The 25,236-nt window shown below is 37.9% G+C and overlaps 1 protein-coding gene across 10 annotated transcripts in view; it reads right to left on the bottom strand.

The window, feature by feature from the left end:
• Positions 1-25,236, bottom strand: part of MAST2 (microtubule associated serine/threonine kinase 2) — a 199,728-nt gene that overhangs the window by 49,208 nt on the left and 125,284 nt on the right. For 7 of the 10 annotated variants that reach the window (XM_064455191.1, XM_064455187.1, XM_064455189.1 and 4 more), the window contains 5 exons: positions 21,473-21,564; positions 14,457-14,532; positions 11,997-12,017; positions 9,289-9,367; positions 2,968-3,122 (listed from right to left, as the gene is read on the bottom strand). In XM_064455191.1, coding sequence (XP_064311261.1) covers positions 2,968-3,122; positions 9,289-9,367; positions 11,997-12,017; positions 14,457-14,532; positions 21,473-21,564 — 423 coding nt within the window. The remainder of the gene's footprint in view (positions 1-2,967; positions 3,123-9,288; positions 9,368-11,996; positions 12,018-14,456; positions 14,533-21,472; positions 21,565-25,236) is intronic. The other 3 variants (XM_064455190.1, XM_064455196.1, XM_064455188.1) reach the window with 2 other exon arrangements.

Genomic DNA, 25,236 nt, shown 5'->3' on the forward strand with positions numbered 1-25,236 from the left:
TGGAGATGGATGAGAGAACAGACTCCTGGCTTTAACAACCAGCTTTATAAGCACATCACACTTTTGGATTTCACCATTGGTCTCAGGCTACCTCCTTCCCACTCCACAGGAAAGCAGCTGGGAAAGAAACAGTGCCATTTCTTTGGTGTAGAAATTCAGGGGATTTCAAATTAGGCATAATTAGTTAAGTGACAAGTATCTTCAAGCCAACTGGCAGAACACCTCAGGCAACAGAGGTGCTACCAACTCATCAGCGCACATCAGCCAAACCTACCCTCCACAACTGAACGCTTTGTGACTTTTTTCATCCAGTTTGATCATTAGGACTGCTCCGTATGAACAGAAGATTTGCAGTTAGATACAAGAAAATGGTGAACTTCTAGTCAAAGAGGTATATTTCTCCAAAAGTTGCATCTAGGAAATACTCTCCTCTATTTAGGAGCATAAAAGGATCATCTGATATTTATAAAATATCTTGGGTTACAGAGACCCTCAGAAACAACAGTCCCAGCATTTGACAGTGAGATCTCAAAATACCAGTTCCTCTCTCATAAGAAGAAATGTTAGGCTGTGGTCATAAAGGATGAAAAATGACTACATGTTAACAATCAGTCATAAATATCAGACCATCTTTTTAAATTACAAAGCGTGACCACCAATTAAGGAAAATATCTGATGTATTTTGTTCATCTGCTTTTCATTAAAGCTGATCAAATAAGACCATTAAATGCTTATGAAAATATTACATTTTTTCGGAAACTCCTGCTTAATTTTCAACACATTAACTGCTCAGATTTAATTTTTTCATTTTTTAAGTAAGTAAAAATACCCTCTCAACAAGTGAGCTAACTCTATCATGTGGGGAATTAAATAAGCAAGCCGTGCTGAGAATAAAGTCTGATCTTCACATATTTCAGTATTTGTTTGTTTACAAGGACACACTACCCTCTGTGAAGGAGGGTATTTACTCCTGCAAACATTCCTCCAACTCATTGGATTGACATATCAATTTTCCTTTGAGGTGCAAGGGCCAGCATGAATGCTTGGTAGTAGCAAGGGTGCTTTAGAGTCACACAGCATCACAGTACTAGCAATAAGCAAAATGAAAAACAAATCAGGCACAGTAAGTTTAAAAAAATTAAATTACTTCATTCTAAGCTTTGGAATACTAATAAGGCTGGCCATTATCACACTGAAAACCAGAGAGAGCTAGAGAAATCATTCAAGAGAGGAAGAAGATTAATCACATAGTTATACAACACACTGAATTAATCTAGTCTCATCACAAATTATAAACCTACTACATAATAACTCTGCTTTTAAACTGGCTCACCAAGGTAAAATTCTCAGCAAGTTGATAATCTGTATTAACAAGGAAAAAAAAAATTTAAAAATCAGGCTCTTCTTTTTACTGTTTATATCATTCTTGCAAGAGCAAGTGTGTCTTACACTTCGTTATGCCATCAGTAATATGTTTGTATTAGAAAGGACAATAATTTAGTGATGTGTTGTCTACCTACAGTAGCTGGCACATCTATAAAGAATTAGTACTACTACAGTTACACTACTCAATGATAGCGTTAAGAGTGACAGCAAGAGTACTGAAGTAGGACTATTGTTCAAAGAGACTTAGTACAAATCATGTAACTAGTCATTTACTACATGGCAATTTGCAGAGATCACAGGCTAAGTGTGGTACTACCCATAGTACTTACCTGCTCCTGTAGATTACTGTGTAACTACACTTAGTAGATCCATATGCAATTACCATGCAGCCTGCACTGTTTAGAACATACAAATAATTACAAATAATCATGAAATGCCAGCTCTGCCATGACACAATACTCACCATGGATTTTGTTGTTACCATGGACTGTTTAACTTACTTCCTTTACAAACCCTGGCCTAGGTCCTGAGCTGGGCACACTGATTCACTATTTCCAGCTGGCAGAGTTTCTGAATCTTGCCCATTAATTCAAAGGTGATAATCCACCTCTGACACCCTCAGATGAGAAGCAGAAGGGAGACTTCACCTCCTTGACCCCTGCTTTTTCTTTCATGAGATGGTGCATCTAGACTTTCACAAGATGCATCTCTAGACTTTCATTCACTTGGTGCAGCACTAAATGCATAGCAAAACTTAAGGCTTTTGCCACGATACAAAATGTTTGTGAATTTATTCCACATAATTGTTACGAGACCTGCAAGGAAGATTGCTCAGAGAGTTTGTGGAATCTCCACCCTTGGAGACTTTCAGAAGCTGTCCGGACATGGTCCTGGGCAATCTGCTCAAGTAGAACAAGATGACCTCCAGAGGTCCTTTCCAACCTCAGTCATTCTGTAATGCTGTGAAAAATGAACTTCTAGTTGCTTCTGGTTTTAAGTATTGAAAAATTAACTGCACAAGGAACTAACCCCTGAATAGCTACCTTTGGACAACCAGTTCTCTGAAGCAACAGTAAAAAGTATTCAGCTGCTAATGCAGGAGAAATGTTTTCACCACTATTAACAAAATTGCTCTTGGGTGCAATTCAGTTTAAGGTTTTGAGTTAATCTACTCTAGTTTTCATACCCTTCAGAAGCACTGCTGGAAAAGTTATTAACAGTGAATGTAACCACTTCCTTACATTAATGCAGCAAAATTCTGGAAATAAACTTCACTAGAGGAAATCTACATCCTATAGATTTAGTCCAGGACACTTGTGGATCATGTTTTCATAGCATTATTGTGAAGATACAAAAGCAGACTATGCTAACCATTTTGCAATCCAAAACCTCAGCATCAAATTTTTTTTTTTTTAAATTTAAAATCCTTTCTGATTAGGTGAGGTGGGTTAAATGTTGATTAAAAGAAATAAAAAACATGTAACGAAAAAACTACAAATGACTATTCTTGGATCTGAAAACACACACAGAAATGCGATACATGTGTCCAACATCTTAAACACTCAAACACCTGAAGCTCACCTGAGACTGCGAGATCGAGGCCTCAAGGCTGGAGAATGTCGCCCTTCCTCATCAGTGATGCTCTCAGTACTGAAATGCTTTGTCAGGAAATGAAGTTCATCTGCCGTGGGCTGAAAGGGCAGCTGGTGCAGCTTCTCCTGAGATGAGCATGATGACTGAGTACAGAAAAAAATACAGAAAAGAAATGCACTAAACGCATGCATAGGGGTCAGCTAATGAATGGAAGAGGAACGGATTCTGCCAGACACTGCACACTCCAGCGGAAAAGAAAGCTACTTATCAGACCAGGAGCCTCTTTTTATTGTTCTCGTTAGGGTAAGCCAACCCTTACGTACAATGACAGAGCTGATGAGATCAGGAAAACTTTGGGGGAAGGCTAGGGAACCATTGCATCCAATTCTGGAACTATTACATCTGATCATGCAGGTAAATTTACTATCAGGAGAAAGACCGGAAGGTACTCGAGTACCAGTGATACTCTGGAAAGGACAAGGAGGTTCCTGGAGTGGTGAGCAACTTTCTTTCCTTTTCCCTCATGCTCTCTTAGCTCAGGAGTTTCACTGGCATGCAGAATGCTATGGAGCTGTGTAGACGTGAGAGTGTTTGCTGATTATTGGCTCTCATTGGAAATTGCTATTGTGAATAATCAGGATTTTATTTCTCCCTTCCTTTACCCATCAGTTTCTTCTGTAACCAAGTAGGCAACGGTAAAATGAAAGTAGCTGACTTTGCAGAGTTGTAAGTTAAGCAGAGTTTCTTGTTATAAACAGCTTATTTTTAATTAAGTTGATGCATTTATATGACACACATCCTGTGATAATGATAGACATGAAACTGTGTTAATTCTTGAACCTCAAGAAACTTCTTCAGATTAAAACAAGTATTTGTAGGAAGTGTTATAATGTAAAATGTTGGATGTTCCATGGGAAAAAGCTGTAGTTCCACTAACAAATGCATTTCTTCTTGTGTGATTTTTCAATACCCCTTTCCATTTTACAAAAGTTAGAAAATATATTTTGTAAGGACAAATTAAGAATCCTCTTTAAAAACAAAGGTGGTGGGGAGAAGTGCTGAATAACCAGAGTAGCACTGAATAACACCAGTGGGCCTTACTAAAATCATCATCCTAATCTAAGTTCCAAGGCTCCTTATTGATCTGATGAAATTAATTACGTACACTGTTCCAGTGGAAAAACTTCTCCTTTTGCTACAATGACCCTCACTCAAACTGGAACGCACTGCATCTTAGTACCAGAAGTATTGGTAGGAGGGAATTATACATGATATAACATGTATGACCAAAGCTTTAACTCACCTAGCATGCTTTTCAAGACATATTTGCTGTTGATGTCTTTTGGAAAAGAAAGCTAAAAGTATGACCAAGCAATGAAAGCCAAATGCTGACAAGGCTTTTCACTGAGTCCTGCATGTTTGTAATGTTAATAGTAAAGAGCAAATACTCTGAAATAAACAGGTACATCCAAATTTGTCAAGAAGTTAACAGCTACAATTGAACAGAATTAAAACTAAGCAGATTGTTGCAGATCCTAGTATAGTCATCTTAGAGAACTCTACCCAAGACTGAAATGGAGATCTGAATGTGAGAACTTATAAATCTAAAGATCATCTTCTTTGATAAAAATATAATTGGCTCCAGACCCCAGATCCACTCTCCCTGCACTGCACAGAGGTATTTACAGAAAAGAACCCCCTTGAAAGCCTTGGGACATGCACAAACTCCCCAAGCATGGCTGGAAGAGGAAGCCACCGCTTCCAATGTTTTCCTTCAGGCAGGTCTGGGTGCCAGGATCACACTGGAAAGTCATCTCCAGCACAGTGTCCACACAGTGATGATAATCCAGATGGTGTATCAGTTTATACTGGTCTAATCCACACTGAAGCCAAGACAGAGAGTCTGGGTACTTGATAGCCCCTTCACCCACAGCTACTCTGCTGTGTACACTGCTTATACCAAATATGGGGAAGGTGCTCCCCTATAGTACAAAACTCTGCAAGCCCTGTTTGACTTTCAGAGCTTTCTTTAATGCCTTTCTTTGTGTCTCACACAATACAAGGAGCAGGAAGAAGTACCTGCCTATGAAAAAACAGCAACACTTTTCAAAGAAAAGGTACGTGTCAGCTGACATCCCGTTCGTGACGAACAACACGAATCCTGCAACAGAGCAGGAATTACTAAAGACAGTGTCTTACAAACCTGCATCAGCAGGTACTCAAGTTCTGGCATTACAAATACATGTCTTATTAAAAAAAAATTAAACTAAAACTACCACATTAGGGAAGATTAGTGCAGAGTTACTAGAGTTAGGGGGAAAAAATCAAAACTGATATTCTAGAAAAAGCACAAAAAACTTTGTTTCCCAACAGCAAAATCACCAGGGAAGCAGCACCAGTCAACTCATGTACAACCTAAAAAAATCCTCCTTCCACTTTCTCTCCTTAAAAGCAATCAGATCACAAAGTTTGTAATTCCAGAGATTAATTAGAGAGTCCTGATGATAAAGACCATGATGAGAAATAGAGTTTCCTCTGCCAAGGGCTTCTCTAGCAGTCTTAAGGCATAAAACCTTCCAATGAAAAAGTGAGAAAGCAAAGTGAAACAGTTGTGAAGTGCTGATTTTTAAGTAACCACATCACTATATTAAATATTTAAAATCAGAGTAATACAAACCTCCCCCTGGTGTCTTAATTATAGACACTGAATTAGTCAACTCTTTTCCAGTTAACAAATTCAAGCTAATACTATAGTAGCTTATATATTAACTCTGCATCTAGAAAATGAATAGCAGAGCAGATGTTTAAAAATAATCATATATTGGCCCATTCAACTGACTGTTCTATATTCACCTAACTTGAAAGAAGGTCTTCTACCGCTTTTTCAATGTTTGTCTGATGAGACGTATCTGGTCTTCGTGATTGGTATGAAAAGGGTAAATGTGCATTTTTTTTAAAGGTGTCATCCATCATTTGGAAGCAAAAAGTAAAGCAGAACATACAGGTTTCCACTGATCTTAGAATAACAGGTAAATGTCTTGGTTTGTTCAGTTGGTTGGTTGGTAGAGCAGCTGATTTACAACCACAGTGATGCAGGTCAGCTCTAGCTGCCATACAGAAACTCAGGCCAACAGAATCTGAACTGACAGTCTGCTTGATATTTCATTTCCTACTGATACATACAGCACAAAGAAGGTCTACTGGCTTCCTTCTATCTTGCTTTAAAAAGAAATGTGATCTAGAGGACTGATCACACCAAATGCAAGCCCAAAATTCTGTTAAATTTGCATCTACAGCATTAATTCATTGAGCCCTTTTGACAGTTCCCTTGTCTACTTTTTACTCCAGTTTTGAAGTCTACACAGGAATAATACTGCTTATCGACTTCAGAGGTGTTATTCCGATCAATTAGAATTAATTCTAATCTATGAAATACTATAACAACAGCATTGTCATAGACAAGTAGTCAGTAGGATTGGCTTAGAAATGCAGTATTAAGTTTAACTGCTCCAAGAATTGGACCACTACTTGCTAAAAGCCCATTTAAATGTATTTCTGAGATTGTAACACTGAACCAGTAAAAGGACAAGAGATAAGAGACTCCACCATTTTGGAAAAAAAAAAAGTGTCTTAAAATTACAGGTTTTAATCTATTTCCTGCAGGAAGGTGAATTCAGATATACATATGACTATCACTTCATGTTTCTCATTATACTGCCTTGTTTTCTCTGGTGCTTACAACCTTATAATACTTACGCCATTTGAACTCATGCTTTCTATGTGACATGTCTATCTCAGATTTGCTGTTTGGTTGGGATTTTTTTCTGGAAAAATCTCAATCAAAATGATCTAGCTGTTCCTGGGAACATGACAAGAGACAAATATGCTTCTTTCCCATGTCAGAAAGCTGAAAACTTTATAAAAGTAGCTTTAATGTCCCTATTTCAAAGCAAGAACTGATAATTCCAACATATTTTTTTCTTGTTAGATTTGCTCTCTCCATGGGCATCTACCCAAAGGCTGGTCAAACTATAAACTCTTGAAAAACTAATGATCACACCTGCAGGTAAGGACTTACACATTGCGGGCAGTTTGGTCTCCAAAGGTGTCATCTTCACGGGCATCTTGGAAGTTCTTACAATGACAACCAATGATCAAACTATTTGTATATCATCCATACAAAAAGTAACTATACTTGGCTCCATGCTCTCACAGCTTGCACCCAGAGAGGACCTAGCCATGGCTTATGCCCATAAAGATTTAACATAAGACTGTAAAAGTGTCCTGGTTTTGGCTGGGATAGAGTTAATTTTCTTCACAGTACCTAGTATGGGGCTGTGTTTTGGATTCGCGCTGGAAACAGTGTTGATACAGGGATGTTTCAATTACTGCTGAGCAGGGCTTACACAGCATCAAGGCCTTTTCGGCTTCTTGCCCCACCCCACCAGCGAGTGGCTGGGGGTGCACAAGAAGCTGGGAGGGAACACAGCCAGGACAGCTGCCCCCAACTGACCCAAGGGATGTTCCACATCATATGACATCATGCTCGGCATATAAAGCTGGTGAAGGGGGACACGTTCAGAGTGATGGCGTTTGTTTTCCCAAGTAATTTTTATGCATGATGGAGCCCTGCTTTCCTGGAGATGGCTGAATACCCGCCTGCCCATGGGAAGGAGTGAATGAATTCCTTGTTCTGCTTTTCTTGCACCCATGGCTTTTGCGTTGCCTATTAAACTGTCTTTACCTCAACCCAAGAGTTCTGTCATTTTTACTCTTCCGATTCTCTCCCCCATCCGACCACAGAAGAGTGGGCGAACGGCTGTGTGGGGCTTGGTTGCTGACTTGAGCTAAACCACAACAAAAGGCAAAAGCAGAGCTCCTTTTTAACAGCTGCTCTCAGATGCTTAAGTATATAATATTGCTTGGCAGTGAAACCAGGGGCATCTTCTTCATGTTGATAATAAAATCTTTTCCCGCATTTTTCTGTGCTCCTGCCCATATATCTGTACACACACACATGGACTTCTCCCATGGGAGACTGAAATCAAGTCACCTGCCTTCTAAAGAGACCAAAAAAAAAAAAAAAAACCAAAACCAAACCAACAAAAACACAACTGTCTTGAAGGACAGAAAAATAACAAATTGTGGAAATTGTGCAAACCAGAGTCTGCGGGACTTCAGCTGAACTTGCAAAGCTATAGAGATGAGCTTAACATTGCAAAATCAAATTTTAATCATATCAATTTATACTAAAAGGAAACTTTTGACCCCAATTTCTTCTCTTGTTATACAGACTGAATTTAACACTCACCTCCTAAGGAACTGTGATGATAAATTTGTGTTTGAGAGGTACTATAAAGTTTATGGATGAACTTAATAGAACAGCTCACAAGGCAAACAATGGTACTGCAGTCAGTGTAAGAATTGCATAACCTGGAGTACTGAGTCCTAATTAATGCAGATATTACACTTATTAGGAACATATTCTAAATAGTATATATAAAACAAGATGATCAGTAGAATTATTCTGGCAAGAGGCAGTGATATGTGACCACACAGTTGATGACACCGTAACACACAGACAGAAGTGTGTTACATTTAGTCTGTACCGGTAGCCTTAATATTCCTAATTTTTCTATGCTTGGCTTTGCAAGGTCGTTATGTGGATAACTGCAACATCTAGTTTGCATAAACTAAAGAGTAATAATATTCATTGAATGTAGTTTCTGAGAGTTATAAGGGTTAACACGGTGCTGCTACCTTACTGGTATTAATGACAAACTAGTTTTTGAAAGCACAGAACTCAAGCAAACTGTAGTCAGCCTTTTAATGACGTGTTAAGAACTGAAAAGCTTTATTAGGAGGTTCAAATTATTGGAGTTGAGTAAAAGACGTGCATTATCAGTTTATCTTTCTGCTAGCCTGTTAGCAGTGGTTTTCATACTAAGAGCTTGAAAGCAGACAAGAACTTCATTTCCCAGTTATAAAAAACCTGAGAGCTGGCTAGTAATTATGCAGTATCTCAGGGTCCTGCCACTTCTGACATATTGTGCCTCTCAATTGATCAGTCGAGCCAAGTGCTACACTGGAATTTCACCAATGCTAAGGGCAAAGTGCAAGATGAGAGGAGCTGGGAAATGGAGGAAAAAGCAGCAGAACCAATAATTAAAATAATTATTGAAATAATTAGTATATTAAATGTTAGCAAAAAATGAAGAAAGATCAGATATTCTAGTAAAGACTCAGAAGCTGATTTGTTAGGGTGTGTTTGTACAAACTGAATTGCTTGAAAAAGTCTGTGCCACTTACTGAAACTGTTGAACTGGGAGTATTTGTTCCATATCCAGATGAAGGAAGGGAAGCCAAGGACCAGCGGCGTCCATCCGTTCTGGGGAAAAGCAGCAAGGGAAATTACTGTCAGGGATATATTGTGGCTAATAGTTGGGGTAAATAAGCATTTTCCTCCCTCAATTCTCTCAACCTCACATTTTTACTAAAGTCTTAACTTATTCAGATAAATCAGGTATACCATTTACAATTACCTTTGTGAAAACGCAGCTAGGGTAAGTTTTAAAAGCAAAAGTAAGTGACCTTGGAAAAGATAATGCAGGAATCTGATGCCCATTTACTTTAAGTAGCTGCTTTGTAAATATTACCGGTTGTGCAAAAATTGGAGTTTCTAAAACAGACAAATGAAAACAGCACATTTCAAACTTCTGTGAAAAAGACAGTCATGCCTAAGATTATTACTGAAGCAGTTCCTTGTATTCCAAATAAAGTTTCAAACTGAGGGGGGAAAAGAAACCTATATTAGATCAAGAATCAACTGAAAGCAGACTTGTTTGTTTACCTAGTCAGAAGGCATACTGCCTAGCACATCGCCCGACACAGCTGGAGAATTACATCCACTACAGCAGATCTGAACAGAGCCAAGAGGTCCACTCAAAGTACAGAGGAGATAGAAATCATGGAAATTCCACCTAGGGTCTCTTTCTCCTCCAGTCAATATAATATTAGTAGCTATTTCCCTATCATAGCCAAAGAAACATGACCCTTAGAGAAAATAGCCAAAACATCCTCAAGATACTGCAGAAAAGGTCTTGTTTTACCAACATCAAAACTGAGGAACTGAGGAACTATGCAACTGCTTCAAGAAGAATCAGTATTGCTCTCCTTGAAACATGATTCTCCCCGCAAAACCCGCCTCAGTGAAGATGAACACTCAACTATATTCAGCTCAGTTTCAGCGCTTTTTCTGCCTCTGCTTTCATTTCAGTCTCACACACATTTTGTGGTGTCCTATAACGTGTCTTGTTGTATGTTTGGATGGATGTTAGCAAGTCTCTTCCTCACATCAGTCTCCACTTGTTTGTTTGTTTTATTACAGCAGATTATCAGTAACTGGTCATAAAGTAAAGCTGAATTAGAACAGTTCATTGTTCTAACTTACTTTGGAAAGATTTGGGGGGGGGGGGTTGGGTACATGTACATCAATGCAAGCGCATTATAAAATAGGATGTTTGATACAGGCCCCAAATAGTGCTTAGTGCTTATAAAAAACTCAACTGTTATCATTTTCACAGTAATATTTCTCATCTCACTATCCACAGCCGTGAAGCCTCATCTTCAGAAGAAAGCTCACTGCACACCCAGACACAAATGCCTGTTGATGTTTTTTCCAGATCTAGTTCCTTTTATTTTCAGGCACTGATACACACCACTCCTCTCTGACATCTATCTTAGAACAAGAGTGAAATAAACCCACTGTTTATTTATATAAACATCACCGGAAGAATATTATGTCAAGAGAGTTTTCTAAGACAGCTCATGCTTCATGCATTTTTTTTTTTAATTATTATTATTTTAATCGAGCTATAATGCAGATTTCTATTGCATGCGGATGTTATGGCTAAACCCCATTTTGCCACAGGTGACATTTTCTTTGGCAAGACAATTACATGTAAAAGAACAATCTCAAAAAAATTCCAAGGTAAATTAAATTCCTTTCTTAACCCTGAGAAAAACAACAAATGTCAGCATTACAAATTCGCTGCACGATGCGGTCAGTGACTGAACACCAAACTTCAATTATTTTCATTCAGCTTCTTGTAACATACAGGTGTGCTAGGGAAATATTTAGGTCCGTCTTCAACCTCGGTTTGAACCCTCAGTCCCAAAGCAAGACAGCAGGTTCCTGACTTCTCACACGGTAGACAGGAATGCCCCGGTCACTCATTTTTCACAATAGGAAAGCCTAATACCTTTTTTACCGAGTTGCCTAAATTGTGTATTAAAATTACTCCTGAATTTTCATTTTGACAAAGTTAACAAAAAATGTCTGTCTTAATTAGATAATTACAAGATACCTCTTCATGCATGGGCTATTTTCTGCTGATGCAATCTAGGCAAGCAATGTGCTAAGCAGTCAGGACAATGTATATGAGCTCTATTCTAGCAGAGGTGGGACAGGAGCAGAAATCTGCCAAATAAAAGGCAATGGGAATGAGACTTTCAAAGGAAATTCCTCCTTCATTATGCAAAACATTCAAAATTTACTTCAGTGTTTTGTTAATAAACATATTTTTAGAGAGAGCTCATGCAATATTGCTTCAGGAAAAGATACTTGGAAATAAATTTTTAGGTCTTTTATTTATTATAGACCCTTTGCTAGCACAATAAAAACATGCGAACAACAAATTTTGCCTTTAAAATGACATTTTAATTTTTATGGCATAAAATGTATTTTTATGGCAACTAAATGCTATTCAATGAACAGTATATTAAATTCAAAATAAGAAGGCGCCAGAAGAACAACACATCTTCTCCAGAGCACTACCTGTTTATCATTTAAAGGCAAAACGTAAAGATTTCCTGTTTTGATTACCAAAGAACAGAAGCTGAATGCCTAAATGGGGTTATTACAACAGCATGAACTTGTTAGGGACACAGGCTCAGCTGCACATAAGCATAGGTCATACACATACATACACAAACAACGGCAGTACGATACACGTTACCTGTCTGCTCTGTGTCCATGGCTGTATGGAAGAAATTGTACAATGATAATGAGAGAGGGAGAAGTAAAAGATACACATGTGATTTCTGAAAAAACTCATCTCCTGTTACTGGTATTCCACTAAGATCAGTTTTAGTGAATATGGACAGAATTAATCACGCATTTTCTTATTCAAACAGGAGGATCCCTGAACATGCTAATTTTGTGGCTATGACACAATCATGGAAGGGGTGTCTAGCAAGGGATTTATGATTAATCACTAGTAAAACTAAGGACAGTCTTGCAGTATGTTGCAGTGAAATTTGCTTTACAATAAAATGAGTTCTCCAAATGCGCGTCCTATTCTGTCCCAAGAATCAACTCATCACAGGGCTATAATGAAAGAACAGAAATCACAATGGATGTCCAAACAAGATAATAAATTAAGAAATTACACTAAATATAGAAGGGAGAAAATCCCCAACAAATCTTTTCTGTGATGACAGCAGGAGCATATCAGGTAAGAACCATCTCTTAAGACCCATGCAATGCCAATCAAAAGGGTACAGAACAGAGTACCACACTTCCAATTACTTAATACCATTGTATAGAAGTTATTCTGATACCACTATGTGATAATCTAATAAATATGTATTGGTATTGCTGTCAAAGCTATTCAGGTTGCAATGCAAGTAGAAAACAGAAACAAGTTTTCTAAAACAAGCTGTACTTAAGTGTTCTTTTCAACAACAGAAGTATAGAGAGCAACACGCGCACTGCAAAATGGACCATGGTATTTGACAGGACAGATTTAACCTTTATTCATCCATTTCTTTAAAAGTTAGATTTAAAAAAGGGGAAAAATATGAAAGCGCACTTTTTGAAAAGGGAGTTTTATTATTTAAACACTTATTTTCTGCTTGGAACTTGAGAAGCAATGATACTGAAACTTCAACTTAAAACATGATGAAAAATTATGTTAAGCTTTGACAATGGTTTCAGCTGCAACTTTCCTCCCTGCATTCCAGAGTCCAGAACTCCAGATACTGTGAAAACTGGTAAAAATTCATTTGACTTCAACAGAATGTATTGAATACACCCAGATCAGGCTCAGATACATCTTTAAAAATAAAGGTGGATGCCACAAGTCTGTTTGAATTGTTTTACGTGCTGGTAAAACAATTCAAACATTTTCCTCCAAGGCAACTGGAAAATACATATCCACTCTGTCACATTTCACACGCTATTTATAAAGTTTTTTCTTACATAAGACCTGAAAACCAAAGTCTACTTCAAACAGCATTCAAGGACACCAGGTCTTCTAGCAAATCACCTTAATGGAGAAACACTCCAGGATTTACCTGCCATTCAGGTAAAGAGTGTACCATATTTCATCAAATCCTAACCCTTTACTCTTCTTTGAAGTCTTGAGACCTATCCTTTTTCTAACTAGTCCTCAAGCTAGATCTGTCATTCTCGGAAGACGCACTTCCTCTCAGGATGATCACACGTTTCCCATTCTCAGATCATTTTAACACAGACAGGGTTTCTTTTCAGCCGAGGCAGAGTTTAGCAAATCCAAAATATCTTCCCCATGCTTGAATCTAATAATCCTGCTACCATGCCTGAACCCTGCTTGGGATATCTTTTTTTCCTGTTCTTTATTTCTCCACAAAATTTAACTTTCTGCATCATTATCCATTTCTGCCTACCTGCTGGAATATGATATTCAATATACCATTTGTCTGCTTCTTCCAGCTGTCTTTATTCTTTCTGTCCTATTCCTTCCACTAAATTCATCACTATAGTATCAGATTTCTTTCCACCAGTTTGATATATGGCATGACCAGCATTTGCCTAACATTCTCTGCAGGACAGATGACAGCTTCACATTCAGGCCTCTCAATGCTGCTGCTCTTCTAGAAGTTCTTGTAGACTTGCAATTTCAGTTATCAGCTATTTTCCTCATTAGGGCATTAATGTACTCTTCACAGACAGTAGGGAAAACTAAAAAGCTGCCACCAGAAGGCAGTGAATGAACACACAATTGTGCATACCTAATTTTAGGTATGTTAAATTCTTTGTGCAGACATAACAAGGAAGATCAGTACACTTAGAAAACATCAGTTATTCAGCGAGAAGAGCACCTAGGACTACAACTAAGATACGATTATCCAAATCATAACTGGTTTTAATGTCATTATGACTAAATCATTTGTTATAGCACATGCCCTATATGTCATTCTTCTGGGAGAACACTGTCTCCTCACTAGGCAGTATTGACTACTGAATTCACTTTATCTTCTTCTAGGTCTGAAACACTTGTAATACTTTGAGTGCTGTCAAGATGGAAGTGAAGTGAAGTAAAATACATCAGAGAAAGTAACACACAATCAAAAACCTTCTAACCTGTAGGCCATTTCTAAATAAAAGTCTATAGACTACTTGCTTGCCAGTGCAAAGAGAATAGATCCTGCCTTACCTTCGGGCAGGAACAAAGGAAAAATGAGCAGGTGCATTTGGAGAGAAGTTCCTGGGACTGTCCAAAGGGCTGCTACCTGTTTGAGAAAGTAGGGAAAAAAAACCCAACACCTAAAACCATTTCATTCGTGTTTGCAAGTAGAGTAAGTTTTCACTGTGCAGAAAGACTTTCAAATGCAAGTTGTAGTCACAAATAACTGAAAATATGGAGCTTTGAGGCTTTGATTGTTTCAGCATGAGTTTGCTAAAGAAATGTTCTGATACAGATGTATCAGTATTTTCCCTCCTTTTAAAATAATTTAAGGTGTAAATTTTCTTTCTTACTTTCAGATAAGTAATATATCACACAATGTAGTCTCTTAATATTTTGCAATAATTTCTATATACAAGCTTTTCCTAACGCTTCTCAGTGAAAAACCTGAGTTAGAAATTACATTGATGACAGTTTTAGGAATAATAAATAGTAAGAAAGTATTTCTTCACAATGTACATACATCAAGGCCAAGTGCACAATTCGCTGAGAAAAAAAAAAAAAAAAAAGACATACCAAAGGAACTGCACATAATAAAAGGACTACACACATATTAGATGATCAGGCTGTAACGTATCAGCATTCACCCTAACTACCACTTCTCTGAAATAATATTTCTACCATGAAAATGAAAGTTCCAGTGAATTTATACAGTGAGAGAAAAATAACACTTCATTTTCACTTGGCACAAGAATACTGTCTCTGGGCTTTGTCATATGATGTGTAAGCATATGGTTGGTAAGTGGTATATTGCAATGTATTTTATTTCAAAGTAAAAAGCAACCATTTCATAGAAAGCCTTTCTGAAAGCCAGACTCATTTACAGACTAACTGCAGAAACCTTTGAAAATTATGGATGTATTAGAAGCTTCATGTCAGCAAGTGAGCTTTCTATTGGGCATATTCTTAAGTGGTTTGCTCTTTCAGATCCTTAATACAAGCACAAAAGAGAAACTATACATAGTAAACACAGGCCAATAGCAATTTCTTTGTGCACAGACAATAAAATAACATTAAAATAAGAGCAGGAAAACCAAATAGATACAGGTCAAGCAATGCACTGCAAAGTACATAACTGTGGTCATCAGAAATGTTTTAAAATTTAGATCCAATATAAAATGGATTTATTTTAAAAGTCATGTTGAAAAGTCAAACATCAATGATGAGTAATCTCCAAAGAAGTTGTCTCTGTTTCGGGAGAAGTACTAGGTGCCCAGCTCACCCCCCAAGCCAGCACTGTTTGTGAAGTTACGGTCCCATCCAGCACTGTACTGAAGCTTATCATTAAATTGTATTAATTTCAACAAAAGCTGTTCATACACCTTAACCGATATGCTGAGCAGAAACAGAATATAAGCACCGTGCTCAGTCAAAGGCAACACTGACTCACACTTAGGCTATGCAAATGGTTCACAAAAAACTGCAGCAGCATCTCTCCACAACATCTTCTAAGCAAGGTGTGTGCACACCTGGCAAGCATGCCTGGCAGGTAGGGAGGAGGAGAGGGAGAACAAGCTGATGCTGTCTGGGATACGAGGATGGCCACAGTGCAGTACAGGCCAGCAAACTCCATCTGGTCTACAAGTCTACAAGGGGAGAAAGAGCAGCTGGTTGAGATTAAAGCAGCCCCCAGGCTGATCTAACATGTGTTTAGGGGTGATGAGAGAACTGGAGAGGTAAGTGAATTCCAGACCACTTCACAATCTGCTTCACCAGAAGCAAACTAAATTAAAAGCAAAGCGTTTGAGCAACAGGTTTGTTTTCCTTTGGCTTGGTTTTCTTTTATATTGTTAGTTAAGAACTAACAGCTAGTTCACAGTGTAATATAACACAATGCATGCAGGTCTTCACCCAAAACTGGATACCATTTAATCCATTCCTAGTACATCCCAAGTGGGAAGGGGAGAGAGTAATCAGAAATCAATAAATAGATTATTTTTGGTTCTTCTTTTATTAAGCTTACACCTATTTTAATTCTTATAGTCACAGTGGAAAAACAGAGACATTATACTGCTTTTGAATTAAGAGAAGGCTGGTTTGACAGTCTAGAGGGCACTGCAAGCTTGCGAGAGACAAGAATGCTATGAGAGCCACAAAGTGAACTCAGTAGTGCATAAACACACATGTCCAGGTCAAGCAGCACACAGCTAGGGTTAGGGTTGCTATCTGCTTGTTAACAGAAAGCTGAAGGAGCATTTTAGGTCAGGAGGAAATGCAGCAGAAGTGAGGCCTTTCCCTGGTTATGTAGATCATCTAACAAAGCAAGAAAGGCTGCCAGTTTTGGTGGGAACCTTGGTTTTTGCCTTCCCATTTTTCAAGCTTTACTGCTGACAAACCCTACTGTGTCAAGATGATATTTTTTAACAAAAAGCCCATTGCCCAATGCTGTTATAAACAAACAATGAACTGTCACTGCCTTTTTATATCTTTATCAATCTTTTGTAAACTTTCTAGATTATGATCAAAATAGGATTTCAGAATAACTGAGCAAATTGGGTAATGACAGTTTTTCAATTTTGAAATTAAGTATGTGGGTGTTCAAATTCTTCTGAGCCTGCACAATCTGGTACAGAGATACTACTAATTTTTAAGCAACTACTTTTTTGGATTTCTATGGCATATTTCCTTCCAGACACTGGAATTTTAATTGGCTCCCCTGTGAGTTGTTTCTAGTTTTAAAATGAAAGGCAATTAGTTTTTCTACTCAATTCAAGTCTGGGTGAAGCTTTTAAAACAACAACAGGGAGAAGGGGAATTACTACTTTCCCTAAAATTTCCCAATACTGCTGCATCTGCTATAGTTGAAGGAATTTTAATAAGAGAAGCCTTAGTGCAATAGTCTTGTCCACCAAGGCTGATCGAAACTCTATCTATTTTGTTAGCAAAGGTAAATTCCCCTGTTGCTCAAGGGTTATGGTTGGCTACCACTGAACCTGAAAAAACTCTGTCTCAAGGGAGGCTGTTACACAGAATGATTACCCATTAGGTAAATCAACACAGTTACATGAACGTTAATAATTCAGGCATGAACCTTTACATTTTCTGGACACAGGAAGAAGGATGCAGCCAAAGCATCTGTACAGCTGCTACCCTCAAAGTACAAAACTGGACCTTATGGGCAATAGATAGGTGAAAGTCCCAGCTATTATCTACAGACGTGACATTCATCAGATAGGGAATGAGTCCAAAAACTTACACTAGAACCATTTCATAAAACCTGCTTCTGAGATTTGCAAAAATAAACACAACAAAGTAGTTGTGGTCTTCTACGTAGGATATACTAAAATTATTTGCTGAATATTAACAAAAGCAGCTAAAGGTTTTACTGCATGCTACAGAATTAGCTGTCTTCCAGCACACACAAATCTTAAAATGACCAAAAAAAGTTTAAGCACACTGTGTACCACCTGTCTCATATATAGTTCTCACATCACCCAAGGATTGCACGTGTGAAACGTTGATGAACTGCAGCTTTGATAACCAGGGCAGGATCTAGAACGATATGTTACATGCTCTGCCCACTCTAAAAATAATAAATAAATAGAGGCCTTAGTAATAGCCATTTTTCTGCCAGCAGGTGGAACTGAACTTGCAGCAGAAGAGCAGAATAATTTAATTTAGTACCACAGTGCTCCCTGCGAGTAGCTCCCTCCACCTGCCATTACAGACAGGAGCAGGACAAAGGTCCCAGCAGCGACAAGCGTCTCCACTGGAAGCCAGAAAGCAACCCGCCTACCCTACAGCTGTGGAGAGCTGTACTTCAATCATTCAGCTGTAAGAATATATCTCTTTCCTACTAAATTATAAAGATGATGTTCCTTATTTGATTGATTTTAAGCTTTTCACTTTAAAATATCATCTAATGGTAACTCAGTAATCAGCTTCATGATGGGTATGCTACAATAAGTGCACTGTCCACACCTTCTCTGTAATTTTCAGATTTTAAAAAAATTGATTCAAACAAATACAAAAAAAATGTAAGGAACATATGTGCATACCTTTTTTTCCTTCTGATTTTGAAGGTAAAATAATTTAGAATAAAAGGAGAATTTTCAAACCTGCACTCCTAAAACTGGTCACTTCAATCCAAGTTTGGGTGACTAGACAAGCAGAGTGACTTTCCCATGAAGTTAACAAGCTGTAGCTTTCTATACCAAGGTCCCAGCTCATTTTGGAAACATTATTTCATACAGTTTGAAAACTGAATTGGCACACTTCAAATACATTAAGCATTCTGGAATCAGAAGTGATTTCAGAGCAGAGTTAGAACTGTTTGGATGTACTTTCACCACAAATGTTGAGCTCTCGTAAGTATTACTTTTCCTCTAAATTTTCAAGGATATAAAATTAATATAATCTTAATACAAATAATTTATTAATTAATGATACAGTTTCATTAATATAGATAATTTTAAAATTAATGTAATATTAATATATAAAGAATATAAGCCTGGCCTCTTATCTGGATGCTGTTTCAGATAGTAAATGTATCTGCCTGGATCAGTGTTCATTAGCAGGCAGGTTTGCCTGATGGACAGCCAACTATGCTATATCTCACCCACTGACTTTTACATTACATACAGGAGAATAACTCCTGAGGCTAGTGCCATACAGGACTTGGTTTTAGAGTGGTTTCTGAACAGAAACATTTTAGAAAGCTGCCCTGATTTCTCTGCATGCTTGCTGTTCCTTTGATTCATAAGAGAGGTTCAGAATAGGCATTAAGAAGAGCACGTTCAAGACAAAAGAGGCCAGGGAGAGGCTCCAGCATTTCTTAGTAACTTATCAGTGTATGTTCCTGAACAAACAGATTGATAGATTCTGTTCAAATACTAAACAAATATCACAGCCTGTTCTCAAATTCACATCTCATATATGATATTTCTTGAGAAAATATTTGTGACTCTACTCTAAATTTCATCTACTTCTGTCTCTTGAATAAATTATTTTTCCCAGGGAAGACTCCTAAATATAGTACTGGTAGAGAACTGAAATTACAAGTAATTTATCTTCTTATGCTCTACTGGCTATTCTTGGAGGTCACAAAGGATATCCTTTTAATTAATAGTCTTAAATCCTGTATGCAACATTAGAACAAAAAAATGGATATATTTGACAATTACTGCTGAACAAAGATGGCATACCACTGATTAGTTACTCTAGTTTCTAGAAGATGGTCACATACTTCTAATAAAAGATAAGCTTGTAAAGCCTGAGACAGCATCAAAACCACTACGAGCAATTTTTCATTTTTAAATAGACAGAGGAGAAAAGCAAATCAAAACAAAATACAAATGTTTCCATTGTGAACACTTCTGCATTTGTTTTCTAGCAATGTAACAAGATGTTGACGTGATCAATCTGCCAAGCAAGGACACTTCCATATTCTGAGGAGCATCTTTCTCGATCATTTTAGTTAAAGGCTTGTACAGCTAATTTAGAATTTGTTAAATCCAACACATACATCAACTCTAAGGACAAAGTAAAGAGCACAAGGTAAGTAAGTGGAGAATCTCTACCAGGAAAAATGCCTTGTTGAAACCAAATTTTGCAAAGCTATCACTATCGTAATCACAAACAACAGAGCCAAGGGAGTCTGAAGTGAAAAGGAATTGACCTATGCACATTTTTGGCCCTGTATTTTATCTGAGATGCTGAAGCAAAAAGAAAGTGGTTTTAATATACTACTTTTATTATTTTCTTAACATTTAATTTGAAAATCACAGGCCATTTTAATAAAACAATGTCATTAAAGAAACTTCCCAGCCTTCCATGACTGGGCTTTATAGCATCCCAAACAAATATGACAAAGTTTTATGAAAACTTAGGGAAGGTAAGTATTTTATGAGCATCTCTGAACAATAACTTTGGTCATCTTTTTCCTTTCAACAGGTTGGATGTCACCGCTCAAGATGCAATGCTCTGCAAACAGAAGCAGATGGCTCCTTCTAGCTAAGCTACTGTCAATTTGCTGTTCTTTCTCAGCATTTCCTTAGGTTCAATCTCCAGAAAGTATTTACAGAACATGCTGCCATGTAGGAGGAGGAAAGTCTGATTATAATGAAAACAACAGTTACTTGCCTTACATGCAACAGTGATGTGCTTCCGAACAGGCTCCACTGTGGATGATGTGCCACAAATGCTCAATCTGTTGCATGCTACTGACTGGTGCCCATTAGGGCCATACCTGAAGCCCAACCATCTTCTCTGGCATTTTGAAATATTGAAAACAATGTAGTCACACATCACCTACCTCTGTCAGCAATAAAAACATCAAGGGAACATGCTGTTCAGGCAAGCTGTTGAATCTGCATGCATGACCCTTTCTGAAAATCCATAGTTACTGTAGGCTGAACAGTCATTCCTTCTTTTTCTATAGAAAGAACACCTCCACACACTGCACCTTGATGACTAAAAAGCAGTTGCCCATTTGCTCTGAAATGAGGATTTCCCAGTTGCTGCCATGGTAGAACTGGCAGTAACATAAAAAAGGAATCCTAAACAGTTCACGTTGCCCTAGGTAGCAGGTAGAGAGACCATAAGATGGCACACTGGGCAGCCGGCAGGCTGCTGGAGGTTTACAGAAACAAGCAGGATGTTTCTTCTCATAACCGCATTTAAATCACTGGCACAAATTAACCATGCTAGGAGACTCAAAACAAGATATTTACTTAAATATTTTTCTTTAATTTTGTTTGACTTCATTCTCTATCACAGATTCTTTTGCAGGACGTAAGATGACTGAATTCCGCAGAAAGGGTGGAGGATGGATATGGTAGTAAACTACAAAGTGCAGATAAGGACATAAAACATTTGTTTTAAAACTATAGGGACCCTCTTAGAAGTTAGAAAAGGTGAAAAACTATAGTCAGATTAAGTTGCAAAAAGCATATTTTGATGTAGAGTATTGATATGGTCAAACTCACTACGATGAAGACCGACATTGGTCTTAATGATTCCTGGATAAAGCAGTCCTAGGGAGTTACCTGCGTGTCCGTGAAGAGGGGAATGTGGTCGCGGAAGAGTTGGAGATGTGCTGGATGTTACGATCAAACTCTTTCTGTTGCTTGTCCGACAGCTGAAAGAAAGAATGGGAGAAATATAAACAATAAGGCACGGTCAGATGAACAAAGGCACCTGAAGGCAGGTCCTGCAGAATGTCTTTCAGCTAAAGAGGAATCTCTCAATATTTAGGTCAGTATTTCCTCATGCTCTCAATCCCGGTAGTCACCCTGCAAAGAAGTAAACATACAGAGCCAAAAGGTATTTTTTCAGCAACAAGTGTTTTAATATGCTGGAAGCAATAAAAAAACTGCATCTAATGCTGCACAGGCCACTAGAGATAGCTGACAACACATTCCCGATACACAAAATGTGTGTAACTCATGCTTTACAAATCACACAAAAAGCAGAAAACTGTAAAATACCCCAGAGTTCTTCAGATATTCTTACCGATAGCCAACCTAGCAAACAAATCTGTTATAATTATTGGCTATTACTATAAAAAGACCAGAGCATACTACTCAGGGCAGAGTTAAAATTACAAAGCAAACTGTTAGCACAATTCAGCAGATGAGCAGGATTACTAATAAAACTTAAAACCTGAGATTCAAGAATCTTTGTGAACACGCGTGACAACACCAATAGAAAACTCTGCAAAGCAAGTTTTAGACAAGCCCTCTGCTGAATCAATTCCATTCACTGCCCTGACTTTGTTGCAGCAAAGAAAGCGACACTTCTGTATGAGGCAGTTCAGATTTTTTTCTCCCCACTGGAGTTTCAGAGAACGATGTGTTCCTCCATTTGCTTCTCAGCCTGAGATTGCTAGTAGCAAACTTCTAGCTCTAAAGATGATAAAAGTAATTGTAATGGGCATGGGAAACATTTTTAAATCATGGGAGCTGTGAACAAGAACAACTAGATATTTAAATCACCTTCTGGTCACTGCTCTTCCTGTTGTTTAAACGGAATAAAGCGCCCAAGTTCCCAGCAAAATCTCAGAACCGACCAAGCAGTAAAGCTACATACATTTATTCATTGTATCTCTAACTTGTTTTCTAGATGGCAGAAACATTTCTGCTTATTTCAGCAGTTCTCAAAACAGGTAACTAAAATCATATTGGTCTTGATAGGGGGTGGGAGAATAGACAGGAGCAGGGAAGGTCGGGCAGAGGCTGAACAAAGAGCTCGCTGGCCCAACTCCGGAGGTGTCCTGTGTAGCTCCACTTTGGGTTATCACAAGAGCATGCAAAGCCTGTTTGCTTGTAGAGCTGACATCTGCTTTGGCCCTTCCTGCACTGGCTGATCTTCTGGAGCTGCCCAATAATGAACACACTTAGACTGCCAATTTAATGCAAAACTATTTTGCTGCCACAGGATACAGTGCATCTGACTGTTATTATTTGCAAGCTTTTTTATTGCTGTTCTATAGGAAACTAGAGAACTCAATGCAGGAAAAAAATTACAACTGCACTGCCAACTATAATAAACAGTAATAAAGTTGAAGCACCATTAACTGCTATTCAAGCTCTTTAGTGTACTTAAAGCATTCCTCAAAATTATCCAACTGATTCCATACAATCTCCATTTACGTTCATGTATTATTCAACAACAGTCCATCCAAAAACCAACTGCCATTGTGTACATTGTATGGAAAAACTAACAGCCTGATCTTAAGAAGCTTAAAATCTCAGTTCACGGATTTTTTTAATATGTTTTCAGTTGCTCTATTCCAGTAACAGTTGAAAAAACTTGAATACTCAATTCCAACATTAATACCAGATAAACATTATGTTTGTATTACTAGAAAATCTTTCTCACAACACAGGAGTCCTGAGTATTCCAATATAATATATATTACTATGTAAAAAATAAAAAAAAATATTTTAATACAATTTACAACGTAAGAATTTAATATCTTGCTCAATATAAAACTCGAGTACAATGAGAAAATGGACCTCCATCCTCTGTGGTCATATCCCTTTGCTAAAAAGAGTCCCTAAAATACACTTTATCACAGCAATGTCTGGAGCTGCCTATGGAAACTTGGTATATTTAAATCACAGCATAATGGAGAACATGAACTGTCCTAAACTCAAGAGCTTTTTAACTGCTTGCCTGCATTTGCCACACGGAACTGAGTTTTACAAATCTATTTTATTTGCATTTATATTTGCAAAGATAAGGAACCAAAAGAGAAAGGGCTAAGTGGCTGGAAAGCAAGCACAGCTGAGACCTGTTAAAATAGGTCAGGTTTACACAAATGTACCCAGAGGAAGGAATGGCTTGGAGTTAAAGCCTAGCCGCTAGTTAGGAATAAAAAGTTATTCTCTTTACACCCCCAAAATTGGATAACTTTCAATTTCCCTGGATCTCTAACATGGGAAGGGGGAACATCACTTAGGCCCATTTAGCCATTTCTATGAACCATGTGTGTTGGCAATAAGGCAAAGCTTAAAGACAGAGGCTAAAACTAGAATTTCTAATTTCTTGAATCTATGTTATGATAAAAATACACAAATACAGTCATACCCTGGTTGAATAGAGCTCTCTGGATATATACACAAAGCTTTTAATAGATCTTGGAATCCCAGAGAAATTATAGAACAAGAATGATGCTAGTCACAAAAACACAGAAAAATGGGGGAAGGGAGGAGGTAACATGAAGACTTCAGTTGGGCGACCATCCCCCAAGAAATCACTACAACAGCATTGGAGCACCTCCTAAAGCAGAACATCTAAATATGAAAGTAGTAAAGCTGGCTTTAACCAGGGCTTTGTGCCAAAGAAATTAAAACTAGTCAATCTAAGTGTTGGCAGAAACAGTTTAAATGAAGAAAAAATTATTTCCTGAAAGAGGCACTTTAGCCAGACAGGTGGTACTGGGCTCAATACTGAGCTACAAGGCCAATGATCATGAGAAGATCATATTATGAATCCTTTAAATTGCATTAATTATTGTTTATTACTGTACATTAATTCTCCAAACAATACTATATGTTTCCTTGCCCTAAAAATAATTCAATCTACATAAGAAAACAGGAGTAGCAGGAGAACAGAGAAAGAGAAAAGGTTACCTATATGTCTCTGACTTTAACTAGAAAAAAAGAAAGTTCTTAAGCAGTCCAGAGAGATTCCAAGCATTATTATTTGTTTATAAGCCAAAGTTTTGCTATTTTCATTAAATGCAAGGCGAGCCTGACCCTGACCCTCCTTTCCTCTCATAATTTGGTATGGGTCTTGTTTTTTTACCCAGATCCCACTTCATAATTTCAGAGAACAAACCCCCTCCAGGTCTTCCAGTTAGGCAAAATATGGTCTTAAGATTGCAGAGTTTCTGTACTGCCCAGAGTTGCAGGGTCGAGCTCCATGCAGCAGAGTGCTTTGGAGGACTGTCAACATGGAAATATCTCTGCTGCCACCCCCTGCCCTCCTGTGCCGCCAAGGTCGCACACCCATGCTGCTAAACCCGTCTAGAAATCTATGAAAACATGAGAGAAACTTGATTTAATTCTGAATATGCAGAGCAAAATGTACAGTTTATATCGAAATATTTTAAATGGTGCCCTTGCTATCACTACGGAAATTGGGCTTTTACTATTTCTAGAGTTAACTTCTCTGCCTGCAGTAAAAATAACATTCGTTACGTGTACCGAAGCGTTTCCAGCGCATTCTTGAAACTGAACACTGCAGAACATCGGACATGGGTCTGGTAACTGGACACTGGTTTTGGACCCGCTGAAATGTGCTC

Source organism: Phalacrocorax carbo, chromosome 6 (assembly GCF_963921805.1).
Source record: "Phalacrocorax carbo chromosome 6, bPhaCar2.1, whole genome shotgun sequence".
NCBI classification, from domain to species: Eukaryota; Metazoa; Chordata; class Aves; order Suliformes; family Phalacrocoracidae; genus Phalacrocorax; species Phalacrocorax carbo.